This window comes from Prunus avium, chromosome 6, assembly GCF_965620075.1.
Source record: "Prunus avium chromosome 6, drPruAviu1.hap1.1, whole genome shotgun sequence".
Classification (NCBI taxonomy): domain Eukaryota; kingdom Viridiplantae; phylum Streptophyta; class Magnoliopsida; order Rosales; family Rosaceae; genus Prunus; species Prunus avium.
Window position 1 is genome coordinate 28314566 of NC_142289.1, and position 19278 is coordinate 28333843.

General features: G+C 35.6%; 2 protein-coding genes across 4 annotated transcripts; one reads left to right on the plus strand and one right to left on the minus strand.

The window, feature by feature from the left end:
- Nucleotides 1–368: 368 nt before the first annotated feature.
- Nucleotides 369–5064, minus strand: LOC110769961 (Endomembrane protein 70 protein family). 3 transcript variants are annotated; one of them, XM_021974026.2, is made up of 8 exons: nucleotides 4788–5064; nucleotides 4270–4480; nucleotides 3323–3363; nucleotides 2399–2987; nucleotides 2191–2319; nucleotides 1665–1821; nucleotides 1059–1543; nucleotides 369–714 (listed from the first exon to the last, which is right to left on the minus strand). In XM_021974026.2, exons 2-8 carry the CDS (start codon nucleotides 4428–4430, stop codon nucleotides 498–500), a joined length of 1779 nt encoding a protein of 592 aa, XP_021829718.1. In that variant the 5' UTR covers nucleotides 4431–4480; nucleotides 4788–5064; the 3' UTR covers nucleotides 369–497. The 3 variants fall into 3 exon arrangements, with proteins under 3 accessions (XP_021829718.1, XP_021829716.1, XP_021829717.1); XM_021974024.2 differs by having other exon boundaries at nucleotides 4270–4496; XM_021974025.2 differs by having other exon boundaries at nucleotides 4270–5064.
- A 6723-nt stretch (nucleotides 5065–11787) lies between these two features.
- On the plus strand, nucleotides 11788–14200 carry LOC110769950 (F-box/RNI-like superfamily protein). Its single transcript, XM_088254061.1, has 3 exons — nucleotides 11788–12017; nucleotides 12104–12282; nucleotides 12635–14200. Exon 3 carries the CDS (start codon nucleotides 12800–12802, stop codon nucleotides 14057–14059), a length of 1260 nt encoding a protein of 419 aa, XP_088110187.1. The 5' UTR covers nucleotides 11788–12017; nucleotides 12104–12282; nucleotides 12635–12799; the 3' UTR covers nucleotides 14060–14200.
- Nucleotides 14201–19278: the final 5078 nt, after the last annotated feature.

A 19278-nucleotide genomic window follows, 5' to 3' on the forward strand; every position in this document is an offset into this window, starting at 1 on the left:
TGTTAGTGAACTTATAAATGTTGGGATTGAACATTTCAGCCCACGTTGCTGATGTAGAAACCGGCTTTTGATTGGCATTTTCTGGTGAAGACAATATTGAGCCATGATTTGTATTATTATCATAAATCCATCTTGATAGTTGCAAAGAACCAACAACTTGAGGAAGGGGAAGATATAGAGATAGAGAAGAATCTTCATTAACTCTGAATGCCAAACATGATATTTTCTTTTCCTTTTTTTTTTTATTTTTTTCCGGTTTTGCTAGAGCAATTAAGGCATGCGGCATAATCATTCAAAAACAACAGGACGCAAGCCAATTTGTCGGCATCTAAAAACTGCATTACAAACGAATACATTGAGAGCCACAGTTTTCAAATTCTATATCATGGTTTCGATTTCTTCAATCATGGATGTTACAAATCTAATTCACTACACATGCATTTCCTGTGCAAGAGTGAGGCAATGAGAAGCAGATTGGGCATTAAGGCCGGATTTGTTCATTCACTTTTAACAGCACCGTATATATGGCGAACAAATATCAAGGAAACACGGAAACTAATGGCACCAAGCATCAAGAAGAACGCATAACAAATGCAAGCATTATAGCCAATAAAGAAGGATAGCTGCATGAAACCCGTCATGTTTGATCTGGCATAGAAGTAAATGCTATAGGCAAACATAAAAATAGCCGTTGAACCCCCAGACAACACTGACCTGCATCAGACACACAAAAGACATGATAAACATTGCGCATTTGTGCAAATACCATCTCCAACTTAAAGAAAGTAGAAAAAAGCCGGTTTATAAATCAGCAACGTCTACAGGAAATGCCAATCAAAAAAGAAAAGAAAACGAAAGAGCTTGACTCAGAGCATCTACAAATTGATTATTAAGCTAGCAAATCCTTGTAGTTGTTAAGGATTCAAGATCACCATGAACATGGCAGCCAAATAATAGAAAGTAAAGCACATTCGAAATAAAAAAGCTTAGATACATGCAACTCTACACAACAACAGTATTAGATTCGTCAGTGTGAGTGCATGCTGAAGAGAACATACCTCCACCACCATTCATGGTCTTCAACAGAAAGCTGAATGTATGTCAAACCGACAGTCAAGATTGAAGTCATTATGATGAGGATGATGAATGTAAGAAACAAAATTCCGGGCAGAGTGTAAATTTTATAGCCCCACATGCTTGCATACAGGTGGTGTAACTGAAGGGCAATTGCACTAAACGGCAATAGACCACCAATAAACATTTGACAATGTGTTCTCCTGTACCAAGCTAATCGTTGGATCTCTCTTGGAAATTGCTTTGTAGCACAAGGTGCTTGAAATTCAGACCTTAAACAATATCCAATCACCCCACCCAAGGCAAGCAATGGGATGGCAAGAAATGCATATATAAGAAGAATTGCTAGGAGGGTGCCAAAAGGTATTGCAGCTGTTGCCCCATAAGATATAGCAACTGTATTAAGGATAGACGATATCACGAACAATGGGCCCAGGTAGAGAATCGCTGTTAGAAGAACACTCCTCTCCTGGATATTAACATCGTTTATGACAAAAATAAGGATAAGAAGTTAAAGGATATAGTGACCAATGACCATGGAACGATATGATAAAGAACTTTACTATAAAAAAAACAAAACAAAAAATTACCCATCCAATCACAGAAAATTGAGTGTGGAAAGCAGCAGCAGTGTACCCAGCGACAATCGAGGTAAGAGTACATATAAAGACAAGAGAAGTGAACAGAGCTCCACGATTGTAGGGATAGAGGACTCCAAAAAATGCCAGAAAAAATAAGATGCAGACCCTGACAAGAAAATAAATAACAAAAAGAATCAAACGTTGACACGTATAGTCCATACATTATAAAATATTACTGAATCACTCATACAGTTCATACATTATCAATTATTACTGAATCACAACATTTGAGTGCAGAATTCCATAGCTATATTTATATATGAACCTATGCATAAAACAACACATGGAAGAAATGCCACATTAAATTGTTCAACAAGGCATTTCAACACCTACATTGAGGCCCCACTATAGGTGTCCCATCATGGTAAAAAGAAAAAGGAAAAAAGAAAAAAAAATATCTATGATCATGCTACCTTCAGAATATAAATCCATGAAAGAAGAAGAGGATTAATTGAAGAACAATAAAGTAACTTACATGATGAGAAGTTGGGTACCCACGCCCAAGACAGCACAAAACAGGGGCATGTTGGATGGATATCTGAAAACATCACCGTGAATGTATTTCCAACCAACCTCCTTGTCTTCTTCTTCATCATTAGAGCACCTACAACAAATACGCATAACATTAGGCTGACCATTCCAATACATCATGTAGTTGAAAAAGGTTACAGATAATGTGTTACTTTCTCAGGTCATTCTTGAGGCGTCGCATTATTAGCAAGGTAAGCAATCCCATCAAAAGCACAATGATGACAATGGAGTTAATAAATGAGAACCAATGAATTTTCAGGTGGACTGGCAGTAATGAGGCCTTTGAGTATCTGTCCATCCTGTTCTGGAACTGAGTAGATGTTGCATTCCAGTTAACTGAATAAGTGAACTCAACGTCAATATCAACATCTTCTGTAATATCAACAACATGATTTGGATCACTAAAAGCACGTATTTCTATTATTTGGTTCCCATTGTAAAGAACATCAAACAGCACATGTTTGAATAGATAATACTTAGTCCCCTTGTCACTAATAGTCCAACTCTCATCTTCAACTTTCCCAATGAACCCCCACACTGGAAGATCATCATAATACATCTGGAAGTAAAAATCATTAACAATAGCATCCCTAAATTTTGCAACTTCAGCAACTTTAAGCTTTTTCTGGCACAACCTCTCCCCATTTTTGTCCTGCCTGAAATTCAACTGATATAAGGTGTTGGCCAAACGATCACCGTTCAAAACTTCCCCAATGGATTCTTTCTTTTGGATTACTGGATCTGCAAGCCATGATGATCAGCAATCACTTAGTCTTAGTAAGTTATCAAAAATAGCAATGCAACTCAGTTTCTGGACAAAACAAAACTTGAGAAACAACAAGATTTGAGTATTTGATGTTTAACTTTTTTCCCAACATTTTTTATGTTATACAAAGGGAATACAAGCCAACTGGTGTTATTGAACTATGGAAAACTAATTATTTTGAACTAGCATCTTATGTATTTGCAGAAAACCTAAGAATAACTACTATCCTTGATATCAGGTTACATTACTTCTTCAATAGTTCCACTAAGCATTGCACCATAAAATTGTCACTCCAACCCTAAAGGCTAACCTGGGCAGCAGAATGGCAAATCATAATATTGATAGGTCTCACTGCAAGAGAATAAAAAGGAGAAACAATATTAAATGTGGAAAAAAAAAAGGCAGAAAGTGAAATGATTATCTTCCAGATTATTCATCTTTAATTCCTAGCATGCAATGTGCCCACTATTATCAAGATCTGAAACCATACGTACATAATCACGGGGTCATGATCACAAACTTTTAAAATATATATATTTATAATTTAAAAAAATTAAAAAAGACGAAAATTTTACTTGCGAAAAAACAATAAATTTGCATAGAAAGTGGAAAAGATGGTCACTACAAAGACTAGGACCAAAGCAAAACCTCAAATAAGATTATTTGCAATTGAAGCTCCTGAATCAATTTAAAAGCACTCTTCTTGAAATTTTATTCAAAAGGTTAATCTCTAAACCTTGCAAATCGATAAGGAAACAGGCATAAGAAGTGAGAATTCAAACACGGATCATAGAACTACTAATTTCATCAAATATTCACAAACAATTCATATACTACAAAATTTATCTCCTGCCTTTCCTAAACCTCATTGTAGTTCTACTTACTGCTACCCCTCCTTCTGTGGCTCTTATTTTAATACTGTCAATCAAACCCCATTCCAAAGTTATCAAATTCCACAATTATGCCTCAGTCTTTAAAAAACCACACAGAACCATCAAATTCTAAGTGACCCATAAACAGTTTGCTGAAAATAATATCAGAAACGGTATAAAAAAGAAAGTCTTTAGGCACCCTTCCAAATGGGTATGCCATCCTCATTTTCATTGTTTCTGAAAATTAGGAAATATATTAATATAGAGTTTCTGGAAAACCATACCAAGCAGGACCTAAAAGGAGCTATCGTTTTCCTCTCACAAAAGTTACAGACAAGCAACACATAAACAAACTGCAATTTAGTTGGCAGTGAGGAGGATGTACCTGGGGTTGTTCAAGGGGCCAACTTTGTTGACGAACAAGGGAACATGATCTCCTACATTGTAGCTGCGATCGCTCGCTGAAGCTGTTGCTGAAGGAGCTGAGAATGTAAGGATCGTCAAGAGCACTAGCGGGAGACTCATTTGAAGGGCTTCGTTACCCATTTGACAAGAAATAACTATAAGCAGCAGAAGCAGCTTCGGATTCAGAAAGACTGCGTGGAAAGGGGGCTGTGGAGGGTTTAGTCAAAGGGGGCTCACCAATTTTTTATAACAAATATAACACTGTAATATTGACATTAATCGCTAAGAAAGTAGACAACCCAAATATTAACCTTTTGAAATTTCATTTAATTGCACTTGACATAAATTACTGAGATTTCATTAATAAAAACAAATCACCATTTTCAGTATTTTTTTTTAAAAAAAGGATGATTAACCTGAAGTCTGCATGAGAAAGAAGGATTAGAAAAGAAAAAGAAATAAATCAAAAATAAAAAAGTAAAAGGATTAGAAATGGACTTGGTCTTCCACGGAGATGATGGCAAGAGAGATTGTATTTCTGAATATTATTGATTGACGCCAGGGAAACAAGCCGTGCATAAGTGCAGGAGAGATTGGGGTTAGGGTTGAGGAGATAATAGAAAATTGGGTTTTGGAGGGAGGGTGAGTGAGTGAGTTTTGGGGATACTGGTTCTCTTTTTTCTTATTTTTTTTAAATTTGGTTCAAAAAGGTGTCGTTTTTTCCAGACATTTTTAAACGAAAAATTACAAGAAGCTGCGCAGCTTCTCTTTCTCCTCAGGCCTTTCATCGAGCAGATGGTGGGCATTGTAACCATGGATGAAAACATGAAGGAATAATAGAAAATGTACGGCGTTCGCACAATAATAATATTCTGATGTAGAAGAATTTCTGTGTGTGTATATATATATATATATTGAGAGATTCTTCAATAAGTATTTTATGTTGAGAATTGATTACGTACGTCTAATATTGGGTGTTGGATTGCATTCATTGAATGTGTTGGTAGTCTCTTAGATATAATTCAACAGCCAAAATTACAAGTATGCAACCAATTCTTAACTTAAATACTTATCGGAGAATCTCCTATATTTCATCTCAACCAATTAGATACATGAATAATGCTACTCTTACCACATTTGTATACCACTTTCTCATGTCATCTTAGGCCCTGTTTGGTGGGCTGGACTGGACTGGATGAGACTTTTTCAATTAAAATGGACATAGGTCCAATCTGTTGTTTGGTGGGCTTAATTGCATCACACACTGACTTGGACTTACATTTTTGTTTAGGATATGAATCCAGCATAAGCTGGATATCAAAACCTAAGGTGAGACACGGGTTTGGAAGCCGTCTCTTCGCGTCTTCTCCTCTTATCTTTCTCTTTTCTTCTTTTACTCTCTCTCTCTCTCTCTCTCTCTCTCTCTCTCTCCTATCATCAGCCCAATCTCGCTCATCTCTCTGTTCTACCGTCTTTGACCCTTCTCTAGAGTCATGGCTTCCAATGGTAAGTTCTCTCATGCGGCCGTTCGTTACTTCGAGACCAACTCGACGATGTCGTCGCTCAGAGATCCAAACTGTTAAAGCGAGGTCTCCTGCGACTTAAAACCTAACCAGTCCAAGCCAGCTCACCAAACGGGGCCTTATGTGACAACTAAAGTGGACAGCCACATCAATTAAAATTATTTAACTTTTTTTTTCTTTTATAACTTATTCCAGTTTTTGTTTTTCTAATTTTCTAATTAAATTATGCTTCATTGACTTAATTGATGTGGCATATGATATAGACATGCCACATCATGTAGTATAGAAATGTAGGATCAGCATGCTCCGGTGCTCGGATGAGGTGAAGATCTTCATGAAACTTGTTCCAATGGATGTTAACTACAACATATCCAAATTTGAGCTCAATTGGACAAGTATAGCTCCTCCAACCGATCCTACATGTTACAACAGCTCTGGAAATTTGTCTTGGGCCAGTTTTACCTCCATAATGTTATGTTGATTCTTCTTGTTACCATACCATTTGATAACAAGAAATTACTTTGATTGAGTGTAATTTCTGAGACAAAGAGCATCTTTGTGAAGACAAAAACTCATCATGGCAAGGAGACAAGGAAGAAACAAAGTCAAAAGTACCATGATGAAAGGAGGAGAGAGATGAGAGCATAGAGAAGGCATCTTCCTTTAGGCAATTGACTTGAGCAAATTGTAAGAAAGAGGAACGGATCATTCATTCAGAATTTTGCAGAGATTTTGAGAGCTAGAGAGAGCTAGAAGGAGGAGAGCAAGGAGCAACCAAGGAGGGGGGAGAATGGCATAACAATTGGAGAGAACCTTGGGGAGCCTTGAGGCAAGGATCCAAGGGGTTGAAGATGCAATTCTCTTTCCCCTCTTTGTTCTTAGTTTCTTTCATTTTATTTATTTCTTGTAATTTCTTAGTTTCAATGTAACTTCATATTTTTCTAGGGCTTAGGTTGAAGCCCTAAACATGAATACTCTATTGTTTTGATGCTTGAGTGTATGAATTTCTAGATATTGTTGATGAATTCCATTTCACTTTTATAATCTATCCTTTATGTATGTTTTTCTTTGATTGATCACCTTTGAAAGCATGCTTCTTGAGGTTGTTGGGATTGTGTGAATTCTTCATATTTTCCTAAGTAACAAATGGATGAAGTAAGAACCATCCATGTGAATTGGTTTCTTGAATGCCTAATGTAAACACCATGCTATTAGGATTCTTGTGATGTTCATATTCTCTTTGAACTTAATGGGTTTTCCTTGTAATTGAATCGAAGTACTAAGCACACCTAGGTTCGGTTATGGGGAGGGCACGAGTATTGTAGCACTAACCCTGCACTCTACTTATTTTAGAGAGAATCATGCATCTTGAGCCACTAAACCCGGTCTTGACTGCGAACATCTTCATCAACACGTTTAGAGTTCATCACTTGAGTATTCACGAACTTGAGTAGGATTGTTTAGGGTGGATTCCGAAACCCTAGTGTTTGTTACTTTGTACTTTCATGCTTTGATAACTCATCTCTGCCATTCTCATTTAAATTTAAAGTTCATTTACTTTCATGCATTAGAAATAGGTCACTCAAATCAACACAAACCCCTCTCCCCCTCCCCCCAAATGTGTGTGTGTGTGTTTGAAACATTGTGTGTCTTCTTCACTGAATTTTGTTTGTTTCCGTAATTGTTTTTCACTTTTGGTCCGCGCTGCGTTCTTTGTTTTTCTGTGCTGAATCCAACCATATAAAGAACATGAAATTTCGACAAATGGTTGGAAAGTTATAGGCCAAACACTGAACAAAGGTCAAAGCTGAAAAACAGAGAAACGAATCTGTCCAAATGGTGATAAAAGAGTGATATAAAGAGTTGTTTGTGTTTTTCTTTGGTTTCTTGTTTTGTTTATTTTCTTTTACCTTTCTTTACTCATTTTTAGTTTCCAATTTGTATTGTGCTTGTGTGGTGTGTTAAATAAGTGCTCTTTACGTACTTAAATTAGAACTTGTAAGAAGCCGATAGTTCTTCGTGGAATCGACCCCGTACTTACATAATCTATACCTCAATAGATTCGTGCACTTGCGGGTATTTTTATAATTGGTTGTTGTTTACCCGTTTTGATTTGTTTCCGGTAATAATAGGATAAAGTTCCCCATTAATTCAAAGACCATTGTTTGGTCAATAAATTAACTTTCTTTATGTGTTGAGCGTGCCACTGTTAGCAACTTTTTCAATTCTAACAGACTCGAGAATAAAAATAACTTGCGCCCCAAGCTATTGACTTTGAACAAACGATTGTGAATTTGGGTGAGGAATATCTCCCAAGTAAGTTCTTTTCTATGCCTTAGACTGTAAGGACTTTATAATTTTCCTCAATATAAAACCGGTAGTTCTGGCCAGAATAACTAATAACAGACTGAACTAATTCCAGGCAGAACTCCCCTTTTCAAGACTCAAAAAGGGAAAACTGACTATACAAAGACAAAAAGAGGGCTGTACTTCCATTTCTGGCTGGGTAGTTGCCTCTGTTCTGGACTGGACTGGATGTTAAACAACTTCAAGTGCTGGACTCCGGCTGCAAATCGATACCAAAGCTTGATTTTGGTAGAGCTTTAATTCATTTCAAACCCTGGTAGGCTTTTGGATGGGCAGAACTGGGACTTCTCCAGTCTGAAAGGGACAGAAGTGGCTGGACTTGAGCTGGATGCGTACTGTGGTACCTGTGCTGCTTAGTCAGGGCTCTCCATAAATTTGTTGAGTTTTTCGTTTTGAGAAAACTCAAATTCTGCTTGTCTTGGCTTTTGCTGAACCAAATTTGTAACGAGAGAAATCTCGTTATTGTTGACTTGTGAACTGAGATTCAAATCCGAAACAGTATTCTAACTGTCTTTGTTGGGAGAAAAAAAAAAGATGATTCTGCAAGCTTGTTGAGAAGCTTTGGAATTGAAGTGCTTCAGACTCTAAGTCTGCTGGACTTAGTTTGAAGTTTTTGTGATTAAGTGATCATTTGAATGTTTGTCCTTTGACTGAGTTTTTTGGTTGTGTTGATTGATTGTCATCTGTCTCTGTTCACCCTCTCTTGTATATATAAGAAATGTTCTTTGAGAGTGGGCGGCAAGTAAAAAAATCTTTTTTTTAATTTTTAATTGAAATAAACAGGGGTTCCATCCATTTTCTGGCAAGTAAACACTCAACGATCAGTTCCTGAAATGACTACTTCTCTGTTTTCTTTTGATGGGGTGCCATGCCCCTCTTTCATTTCAACTGCTTTCTGAGAGTCTAAGAGTCTTTTGAGATAGTAAGTTCTCAGTTTTTTGATCCCTGTTTCCCGCTTATCCACTTTTTACAGAGGCAGAGTCTGCTTATTCCTTGAAAATGGTGTTTTCTCCGGAACAGGAAATATCTTTTGAATAATTAAAACGGGATTTGATCTCCAGGCAACTGAGTTTTTTCAGAGACGTTCTTCTTTTACACCTGCCCCTGTTCAATCTTTTATTTCAGCCGATTTTGTTGACTTCTCTAAGTCAGGGATCACGTGGGACTGTTTTTGAAAGACCAGTTGGGTTTAGTTTGCTCTGAGCCCAATTCTAGTTCTTCCGAGGCCCAAGTCTCTTTTCTGATTTCCACTGTTTCTGGGCCTTCAACGTTTTGGGCCGAGTTCTTTGTTTTGGCCTGTTTATTCGTTTAACGGGCTGGGCGCTTTTGATGGATTGAGGGTGCCAATTTTTGGGCCAAAATAGGCGACTTTAGAAGAAATGATGTGGGCCTTTGCTTTTGAACTGGGCGTGCCAAATTTAAGCCCAAACAGTTGTTTGCACATTAATTTGTGTCAGTTATTAATACAACACATTACTCTAGATACATATACAAGACCTAAAAATGAGAACTTGTGAACACCAAATTCATCTAAATCATATGCTTATCTATATATATAAAGCAAAAGGTAGAGAATGGTGAAACATTCAAAATACCAGAAAATGTCCTTGGTTAATGCAAACATTAAAAATTGAAATTATTAATTAAATGAGGATAATATGGTAAATTCACACTTTTTCATATTAACAAAATTTAAAATTTAAAGAAAAATAAGATAATGGATCCTCTTTTTATGGAACACAACTACCCATTATCTATTTTAATTCTAAAATATTTTTTTTTTATATAAAAAAGCCTCTCGCAGGCGCGGAAGCGCGTGCGGAGAGGCTAGTATTATATTAAATTAGATCTAATGCTTTAAAACCTCCCACAACTTAAAGATTTAGGGACATATTCAAGAACAGGAACATATTCAAGATTTAGGGATGATGATAAGTCTTTATGTATGCAATCTCATTACATAGCTCTCTTATCCACTTGTGTATTCCTTGGACTATGGTTATTCTACATATTGAAAAATAATATAGGATGATTTAATGTATAAAACAACATTTATTGCTCATTGATAACATAATGTCTTTTATTAAAGATGTCCTTAACTCTAACTATTACATAATTAGTTAGCTTTAAGGGCATATTTCTAACAGCAAAAGCATGACTTAGATACATATTTACTAAATCCATGCATATTTCTTAATTTGAACAAAATCCCTTTGGAAAAAAAAAACCAATCATTGATATATATTGTAAAGGAATAATTGATAGAAGGCATATTACCTATAAAGGTATGTACATATCAATCTCTTAATTAAAAAGGATGTGGGTCCATTACACACAATCTCTATTTCTCAATAATGTTGGTATAGCCTTAAATTAGTGTGAATATAATTCTAAATAACCTCTTTTCTTTTATTCTTTTATTTATATAAATAAACACGATAGATTGCATTGAAGACGACTAGTCATACACATACAAGACGACTAGTCATACACATACAAGACGACTAGTCATAACCTAATGCATTCTACAATTAGAGACTAATAACTTTAGTCATGGACTCACATAACTCACAAGCTTACCCGTAAGGGTTTTTTTATATAAAATTTTTAGCTTCTTTGACAACTTTTTCTTTTAATATTTATTTTCCAAACATCCTTCTTGATTGTTGTATGATTTCTACGCTTGTTGTTCTGCGATTTCCCAATTGCGGGGTTTTTATGAAATAGTTTCTTTTGACAAAAGTCAAACAATCTTTTTTTCCCAAACACAACTAATTTATTTTTCCTGTTACGAGTCTAAATACAATGACATCGACGTTGCTTAACATCGACATCCAAGTCATTGTTCTTTAGTGACATCTTAAGAACAACATAAAAAAGGTACTTACACAAGAATCTTTTCTCTTTTTATTAAACACTAGCTTCTTCGCACGCACTTCCATGCCCGCGAGAGGTTTTTTTAATATTTTAAATGTTTAAATTTACCTAAAAAAGATAATGGGTAGTTGTGTTCCATAAAAATAGGATCCATTATTTGATTTTTCTTTTATTTTTATTTTTTTAAATATGAAAAAGTGTGTATTTACCATATTATCCTCATTTAATTAATAATTTCAATTCTTAATGTTTGTATTAACTAAGGGATTTTCTGGTATTTTGAATGTTTTACCATTCTGTGCCTTTTGCATTGTATATACTAGCCTCTCTGCATGTGCTTCCTCGCCTGCGAGAGACTTTTTATTTATTTTATTTTTAAATTTATTTTATTTTAAAATTAAAAAAGATAATGGGTAGTTGTGTTCCATAAAAATAGGATCCATTATCATATTTTTCTTAAATTTTTTTTTTTTAAATATGAAAAAGTGTGAATTTACCATATTATCCTCATTTAATTAATAATTTCAATTCTTAATGTTTGCATTAACTAAGGGCATTTTTTGGTATTTTGAATGTTTTACCATTTTCTGCCTTTTGCTTTATATAGATTTAATTAATAATTTCAATTCTTAATGTTTGCATTAACTAAGGGCATTTTTTGGTATTTTGAATGTTTTACCATTTTCTGCCTTTTGCTTTATATAGATAAGATATAGATTAATATAAATGTACAATAATTTCAAATAAAAAATTAATGTTTTATTTTTGGTCCAAAAATAAATAAATAAATAAATGTTGAGTATTTTAATTTGTTTACGTAAAATCCGGATATTTATTAATGTTTTCAAGTTACTATAGTGGTGTGTGTCTGACATGGCGATACCCTGTCAAATGTTCCAGCAAATGAGCCAACTCCGATGATCAACGACCAAAGAAAAGACCTTTTTGGATGACAAATTATGTAAGTAGGGATGAATTATCTGATGATGATACTATTTCTCACCTTGATTTAATTGATTATTGATTCTTCCTCTCTCTCGATATCAGAAGTAGCGGATCTCAAGCCTATGCTCGAGGCTTTTCTTCTTGATCCACTCTTCATCTTCATCAAGTTTCCATTTCATTACTATTTGTTCAATCATTCTTCAATCTGCAAATGCAGTCCATTTCCAATTGTTCTTCTGGTTACTAACAGCATCTTTCACCACCACCCTTTTGATCTCCAGGTAATCAATTTTTTTTATTTTTCGTTTCTGCAATTGGGTATGGTTAAATTCGTTCTAATGCTTTTTTTCTTTCGATGTTGTATTTATTTCCCACTATAATGTATACTATCAGAACTGAGTCGTTTTATTTGCTAGGAGTTTCTTCAATTCAGATTGATACCCTGATATTGGTTTTGTATGTATGGTTTTGATTTTTAGTTGGTTACAATTTTGCTTCTGTTGAGCATTTTAATTTCTTTAAGCAAAATCCGGATATTTATTAATGTTTTCAAGTTACTGTTGTGTGTTTGATTTTGGTTTAAGGATTCCATAAACTGTGGTGGACCAATTATTTTCTTTCTTTGTTGGCCAGTACTTCATTTTGTTGATTCCACCAGCCTTCTGCTATTAGAGAAGTACAGTCAGCGGGAACATCTATTGAATGGTTTTACAAGTTCCCCTTGATCTTTGAAGAGTATGACAATTTGCTTCTTGGGAGATTAAGGTATTTCGATAATGAGTTGATACTTTGAGGATTATGGAGCACCTGCCTGTTGAGGTCATTGGTAACATACTGTCCCGGCTCAGTGCTGCACGAGATGTGGTGGTAGCCTCCACAACATGTCAGAAATGGCGAGAAGCTTGCTGCAAACACCTTCACACGCTTTCATTCAATTCCAATGATTGGCCTGTGTATCGGGATTTAACAACTAGTCAATTGGAAATCTTAATAACGCAAACAATTTTTCAAACTACTGGATTACAAGGTCTATCAATCTTAATGGATGATGTTGAAGAATTCTTGGGTTCCACTGTTATTGCATGGCTCATGTACACCAGAGAAACGCTTCAGCAATTGTTTTATAATGTTCAGACTGCTCCAAATGTGAACATTCTAGAAATTTGTGGGAGGCAAAAGTTGGAAATGTTGGTCTTGGGCCATAATTCTATCACAGGAGTTGAACCCAAATTTCAGAGATTTCCTTGTTTGAAATCTCTTTCTTTGAGTTACGTTAGTATTTCAGCATTGGATCTGAGCCTTTTGCTAAGTGCATGCCCAAAGATTGAAACCTTAGAACTTGTCAGCCCAGAGATAGCAATGTCAGATGCACAAGTGACTTTTGAGCTGAGCAGTCCAACATTAAAGAGCATTTATGCAGAAAGAATCAGTTTGGAAAAGTTTATATTGGAGGCTGATAGCATTCAGCGTTTGCACATGAAAGCTTGTGCTGTTGAGGTCTTTGAACTCATTGGAAAGGGGACCTTGAAGCATTTCAAGATTGATGATGTTAGTGTCTTTCATCTTGATATCGGTGATACTGTTGAAAACCTTGAGATTGTAGATATTAGCAATTTTACAATTATATGGCCAAAATTTTACCAGATGATCTCGAGATCATCAAAATTGAGGAGGCTTCGGCTATGGGATGTGATTTTTTATGATGAGGATGAGATTGTGGATTTAGAAACGATTGCTGTCTGTTTCCCACAGCTGAGTCATTTGTCATTGAGTTATGATTTAAGAGATGGAGTGCTTCACTATGGTTTGCAAGGATCTTCTCATCTGGAGAATGTTACTTTCTTGGAGCTTGGGTGGACTCTAATCAATGATCTCTTCATACATTGGGTTGAAGGGCTGTTGAAACGATGCCCAAGTCTTAAGAAATTGGTTATTCATGGGGTTGTTTCAGAAGCCAAAACCCATGAAGAATGCCAAACATTAGCAAATTTCACCTCATCCATCGTCCAGTTCATGAGACAATACATGTATGTAGAGGTGCAGTTTGAGTATGAGTAGAAACATTGCAACAAATATGTGAAATTCCAGTTTTGTTCAATTGTAAATTGTGTATGCGCATATGCAGGTAAATTTTACAGCTTGTTGAGCATAAGCAGCTTTTTGCATTCTATATGATAGTTGATCTCTCTTCCCCTGATTGATTTAGTAGTTTCTTAAACAAAAAATGGCTCAAGATCTCTCTCTCTCTCTCTCTCACACACACACACACAGAGTTACATGCTCATGTGCAAATATAGGCGTGCACACACATCCACACATGCTAGTGCACACTGTTTTCTGTTGTTTTGCCTTGCTGATTTGCCTCCTTTTTCTTATGTCGCTTTTGTAATCTTTCTTTTTCTTATGTCGCTTTTGTAATCTTTCTTCAAGTGCCTTCGAGTGCCATTGATCAGAGTTACACAGTTTACCCCTGTTATTTGTCTCGATTGTCTTTTTTCCTTATTTTGTTGTAACTTATAGTTGTGGTAGCAATGCAGTTACAAATTTATTGTGATATTGCTGTTACTTCTCCCAAATTTGAATGTTATTACGCTTCCACTTCAAAAGGCATCTGTCTTTTATATGGTTGAGACTGTAGGTTTGAATACAGTTATTCACTGGAGCTACTCTGATACAGAAAGCTCTTATTGCTCTTTTAAATCTATTTTAAAATGACTGATTTTAGGAGAAGAAAGACTAAAATAAAGTGTGGGTGTAATTTTTCTGCCCGTTCACTTAAAGCGTTGAGTATTATTAATGGCTGGCAATTGGGGCTTTGATTACCTCATTCAATGAAAGGATCCTCACTCGTCAGCTATATGTTAGCAGATGGGTAGGAATTGCTGAGTTCTGAATTAGGGTAACATGTGAAAAAGGATTTTTTTTTCTCCACCGGAATCTTATGATTTCTATAACAGATGACCATTTCTAGTTATTTTGGTTTTGAAGGATTCTTAGTATTGGTCCTTATAAAGAGGAGTGTGCGACTAGGAATTAGCGCCAGGAGGAGTCATTATGTTTGAGAGCTTGAAATTCTTATAATTGGTTGGGGGCTGTTGAACAGTGAAAGATGTCAGCTTACCTGACTACTATCTTCACACCTATTTCATTTTTGTAATGACAACTTATTATAATTTATGCTACTGTTTACCTAATTGACCTCTGTGGCCAGTTAGCTAGTATTTCCAAATATTCTTCAAATGTAAATTAAAATATCTTTGTTGCATGTTGAATGTCACATCTCTGCCATCATTGATAGTTTTGTTCCTCTGCTACATTTTTTTTGGTGATGTGAAAAGTTTCTTGCCCTTGTTGTGATCAGTCCATCTTGGATTTTATGTCTCTTGTTTCTGCACCAGATGCTTTATCTAATAGAATTGATGATAGATAAACTGCATTCTCATAAATAGTCATATGTTGATGCATATGCCTGATTCATCAGCTAAGTCCACATCAGTGATCAATACGATCATTCCTTGATAAGGCTAATTTATGATAGCTGGAGCCTGGGTTTCTGGTTAGATAGGCAGCTGCAAAAGACAAATGCAATGGAAAGATATAGGAAAAAGAATGAAGAAATTTGTTTAAAGACTGTCATTTGATTATAGAAACAAGTGTAACGTTTAGTTGTGTGATAGATAATAGAGAATGTTGTCTGAATATAATGAAAAATTAGGCATCTTGCTTTTCCAGGTTTCTTTTAGTTATGGATTTTTAGCATGTTGTCCATTGGGATATCAGACACCAGATTGTGTCTTCTGGCCTTTTCACCTTGTATTCTAGGTGAGGATTTTTATCATTTTTGTTTTTCTGTGTTGGGGTATTGAGTGGTTGGCAACCTTGAGTCTTTGAGTATCTATGCTCCTCTGCTTTGATTGGATTTTCACATCTTGCATTAATTGTAGTGTGAAGCAGGAGCTATGCTGCTAAATTTCTTCACGAGAATACGTATACAGGCTATGATACATATCTACACATATATGGTTGAGAACTCTTATTCAAAGTTCTGTGGAAAACGGTAATGTCTGATCTTTTGGACTTGTTAATTAGGTATAAAAACGCCATATTAAGACACTAAATAAATTTTTTCCCTTAGACTATGTCCTTGCATGGCTCCTGGAAATGCTCATGGAGTCTTCGGCCTTGGCCACTGTATGTTATGGAAATGAACATAGTATTTGAGGCTATGTAGCATTCAAGTTAATATACCACGTTTAAGGCATACTTCGACCACTTGTTTATACTATCCCATTTTTGGTTTTTATATGAGACATTAGGGTCACCAATTTGTTCATCCAGAGGTTTATGGGATAAGGTGCTTCACTGATTTTCATGTTCTCTTCCTTCCCTGTTTTCAAACTTAATATTCTATGGCATTTTTTCTGAGTTTTGAACAGCCAGAAAACTTTTATGTGAAATGGTTATAGTTCTAAGACCATAGAGTGAAAGATTCCTACTCAAAATTATGGTGGTTAAGACTTTCTGAAAAAGTTAGGGTCTGTTGAGATATATTTTTGTTGTTCTCTGGCGATCTCTTTTCTATCATGGACAGGAATATAAAGACCACTAGGCCAGTGATGCCCACCGTTTCTGGAGTCTTTCTTGAGGTGCTAATTGCATAAAAAGTTGGCACTAGGCATTAGCGGAGTCCCACATTGCCTGGGTACCTTTGAGATGTGTTGTAAGGTGATTTTATGGATGTGTTCTATCGATAGATTTAACATGGTATTAGCTAAAGGGCAGGTGTACTGCAGGGATGGTGGGTTCTCATAGTTGCATTTCCTGCCCAAAGTAGAATGGGAGAGCTGAGTGGCTCCAGCCCTAGCTCTGAGATGAAGTGTTAGCCTACTTTGACATTGCCTTGGTACCTTTAAGATATGCAGCAACATATAAACACAAGACCCTCTTATAAGCGGGTCGTAAAGGATGAGTTCTACTTACAGGTTTTCTAGTCATTGTGGATCAGTCACATTTTTTAAGATATGTTTTGTTTGCAAAAATCTCTGAATTTCCAACCTACAATAGAAACAGCCTGATGGTCAAGTGCTTATTCTCAAGTTTCTTTCCGATCAAAGATATTCGGAGGCTGGGAAGACGCTCTGTTAAATCTGATCGTGGCCGAAGCCTGCCCTTGTCTTTGAAGTATGTTGATGATTATGGGTTTCATTTTTGTTGCACAGAAGTTTCACAGGTACTTGAGTATACAAGCATTGCATTGATTGCAGACTTATTTGTTGTTCCAACAAATACATTTTCAAACCGGGTTTCTAGATTTGAAAATTTCATTTCCTTAGCCGGTCAATGATTTGTGCACAGACTATGTAATCTACATAAGTAATTAGATTTTGGAAATAATCTACTCGAATAGATATTCATCGTATGCAAATCAATATCATTTTTCATTAGGCGAGATCTCGTTAGCTGTCTCTAGAGCCCTTAATGAGTGGGGTTGTGAGCAAGCTACCGCTCAGTGAGATAGGCTACTGGAGGGCCCATCGCGGGACTCACCACCCTGGCCCACTCTCCTAATCCTCATAAAAATTTCCCTTTTTATAATCCAAGGCTATTCCCCTCTGCAATAAATACAAAACCGTATGCGCATTTTCTCTCTCTTTTCTGGTGTGCAAATTTGGATTATGCATATGCCACCGCTGCACCTGATGACCACTGTAACAACATCTGGACTTCCAAGTCCTTCCAATCCCAATGGCAGCATGCATCACACACCACGGGATAAGAAAGTAACAATTAATTACAATTAGGAAACTTAATCAGTCACATGTTGCAATTAAGAAACATAATTACAGTTAGTTTCTCAGATTTGCTCATGAGTTTCGCTAATCATGATTGAGTTCATAATTACTATCTTAATTGGGTTCACTGCTAATCATTGGCCAACATAATAATCTTATTGTTCTTGGTAATAGGTCAACGCTAGGATCTATCTCAAACACAGATACCTTTCATGGCATCCCCTTCTAAATCTGTGCATTTTACCTATAAAGAAGCAAGAAGATGCATGTAGCCTTACAAATGTGGACACGCGTGCAATTAAATGATGTCTTAATAATAAAAATGCAAGTTGGGTCTGGTTCAATTCAAGCCAATAATACTATAATAAAACAACTACATTAATATATTTTAATCTAAGTCCTCTTATTGCTTAGGTGCCAAGCAATTATGACTAAATCCAGTTTTAACATAATCTACAAGGCCATAATTAAAGTTAGAATTTGAGCCCACCCAATCAGCTATTTCCACACAAGCAAAAGAACATATAAAGAACTACAATTAGAGGGAATGTAAGATCTATGCAATACATAATTATCCGACAATGTCTTCTCAAGAGATCTCTCATATGAAGAACATGTTGTGAGGTTTATTGAGAGCAAAAGCATGACTTAAATACATATTTACCTAATCCATGAATATTTCTCAATTTGAACCAAACCCCTCTTTTTTAAATAAAAAACCAATCATTGGTATATATCATAAGGGAATAATTGGTTGAAGGCATATTATACCTACAAAGGTAGTAGATAAGCAGAACATAAAATATTAATGCTAAATGTACATATCAATCTCTTAATTAAAAAGGTTATGGGTCCATTACAAACTCTCTCTCTCTCTCTCTCTCTCTCTCTCTATATATATATATATTTATATATTTTCCTCAATAATGTTGGTATAGCCTTAAATTAGTGTGAATATAATTCTTAATCACCTCTTTTCCTTTATTCTTTTTTGCGCTAAACTTCCTATTAATCTATAGTTATTTTCCTTCTAATGACAGTTTTAATTGGGTTTCTAGCTCCTCAAAGAAACTATAGGTTTGGTACAAACTGAAAAAAAAAAAAAATAAATAAAAAAAATACACCTAATGTTTTAATAAGGAGTAGTTTATGAAAGCAAACTCAATCAATCAGCCATGACATTAGACCCCCTGGCTAGAACTCAGATAAATATATTTCTATTAATAGTAAGGAATCTTAATGAGCCATGGTTTTAGGTAATGACAGGGAATGGATGTTGACCCATCAACAAAGGTGATAATACCAAACAAATCCATCTCAGAAGCAGGGATTAAATATACATAAGTGGGCTTTGCTTGTGGATTATTATTCTAATGTTTTAGTTGAAAATGGTATAAGCAAAACTTTACAAATACTTTTTTTTTAAAACCCTCTCTTTCTCAAGGGTCCCCCCCCCCCCATCCCTACCCCCTAGTTGTCAGAAAT

Excerpts from the sequence above, each read along its gene's own strand:
- LOC110769961 (XM_021974024.2), bottom strand. The coding sequence starts at position 4,868 with ATGCACGGCTTGTTTCCCTGGCGTCAATCAATAATATTCAGAAATACA. Across the intron at positions 3,364-4,269 it reads GGCCCCTTGAACAACCCCAG|TGAGACCTATCAATATTATG; the intron begins GTACATCCTCCT and ends ATTCTCTTGCAG. Across the intron at positions 1,544-1,664 it reads AATTTTCTGTGATTGGATGG|GAGAGGAGTGTTCTTCTAAC; the intron begins GTAATTTTTTGT and ends GTTAATATCCAG.
- LOC110769950 (XM_088254061.1), top strand. The coding sequence starts at position 12,800 with ATGGAGCACCTGCCTGTTGAGGTCATTGGTAACATACTGTCCCGGCTC.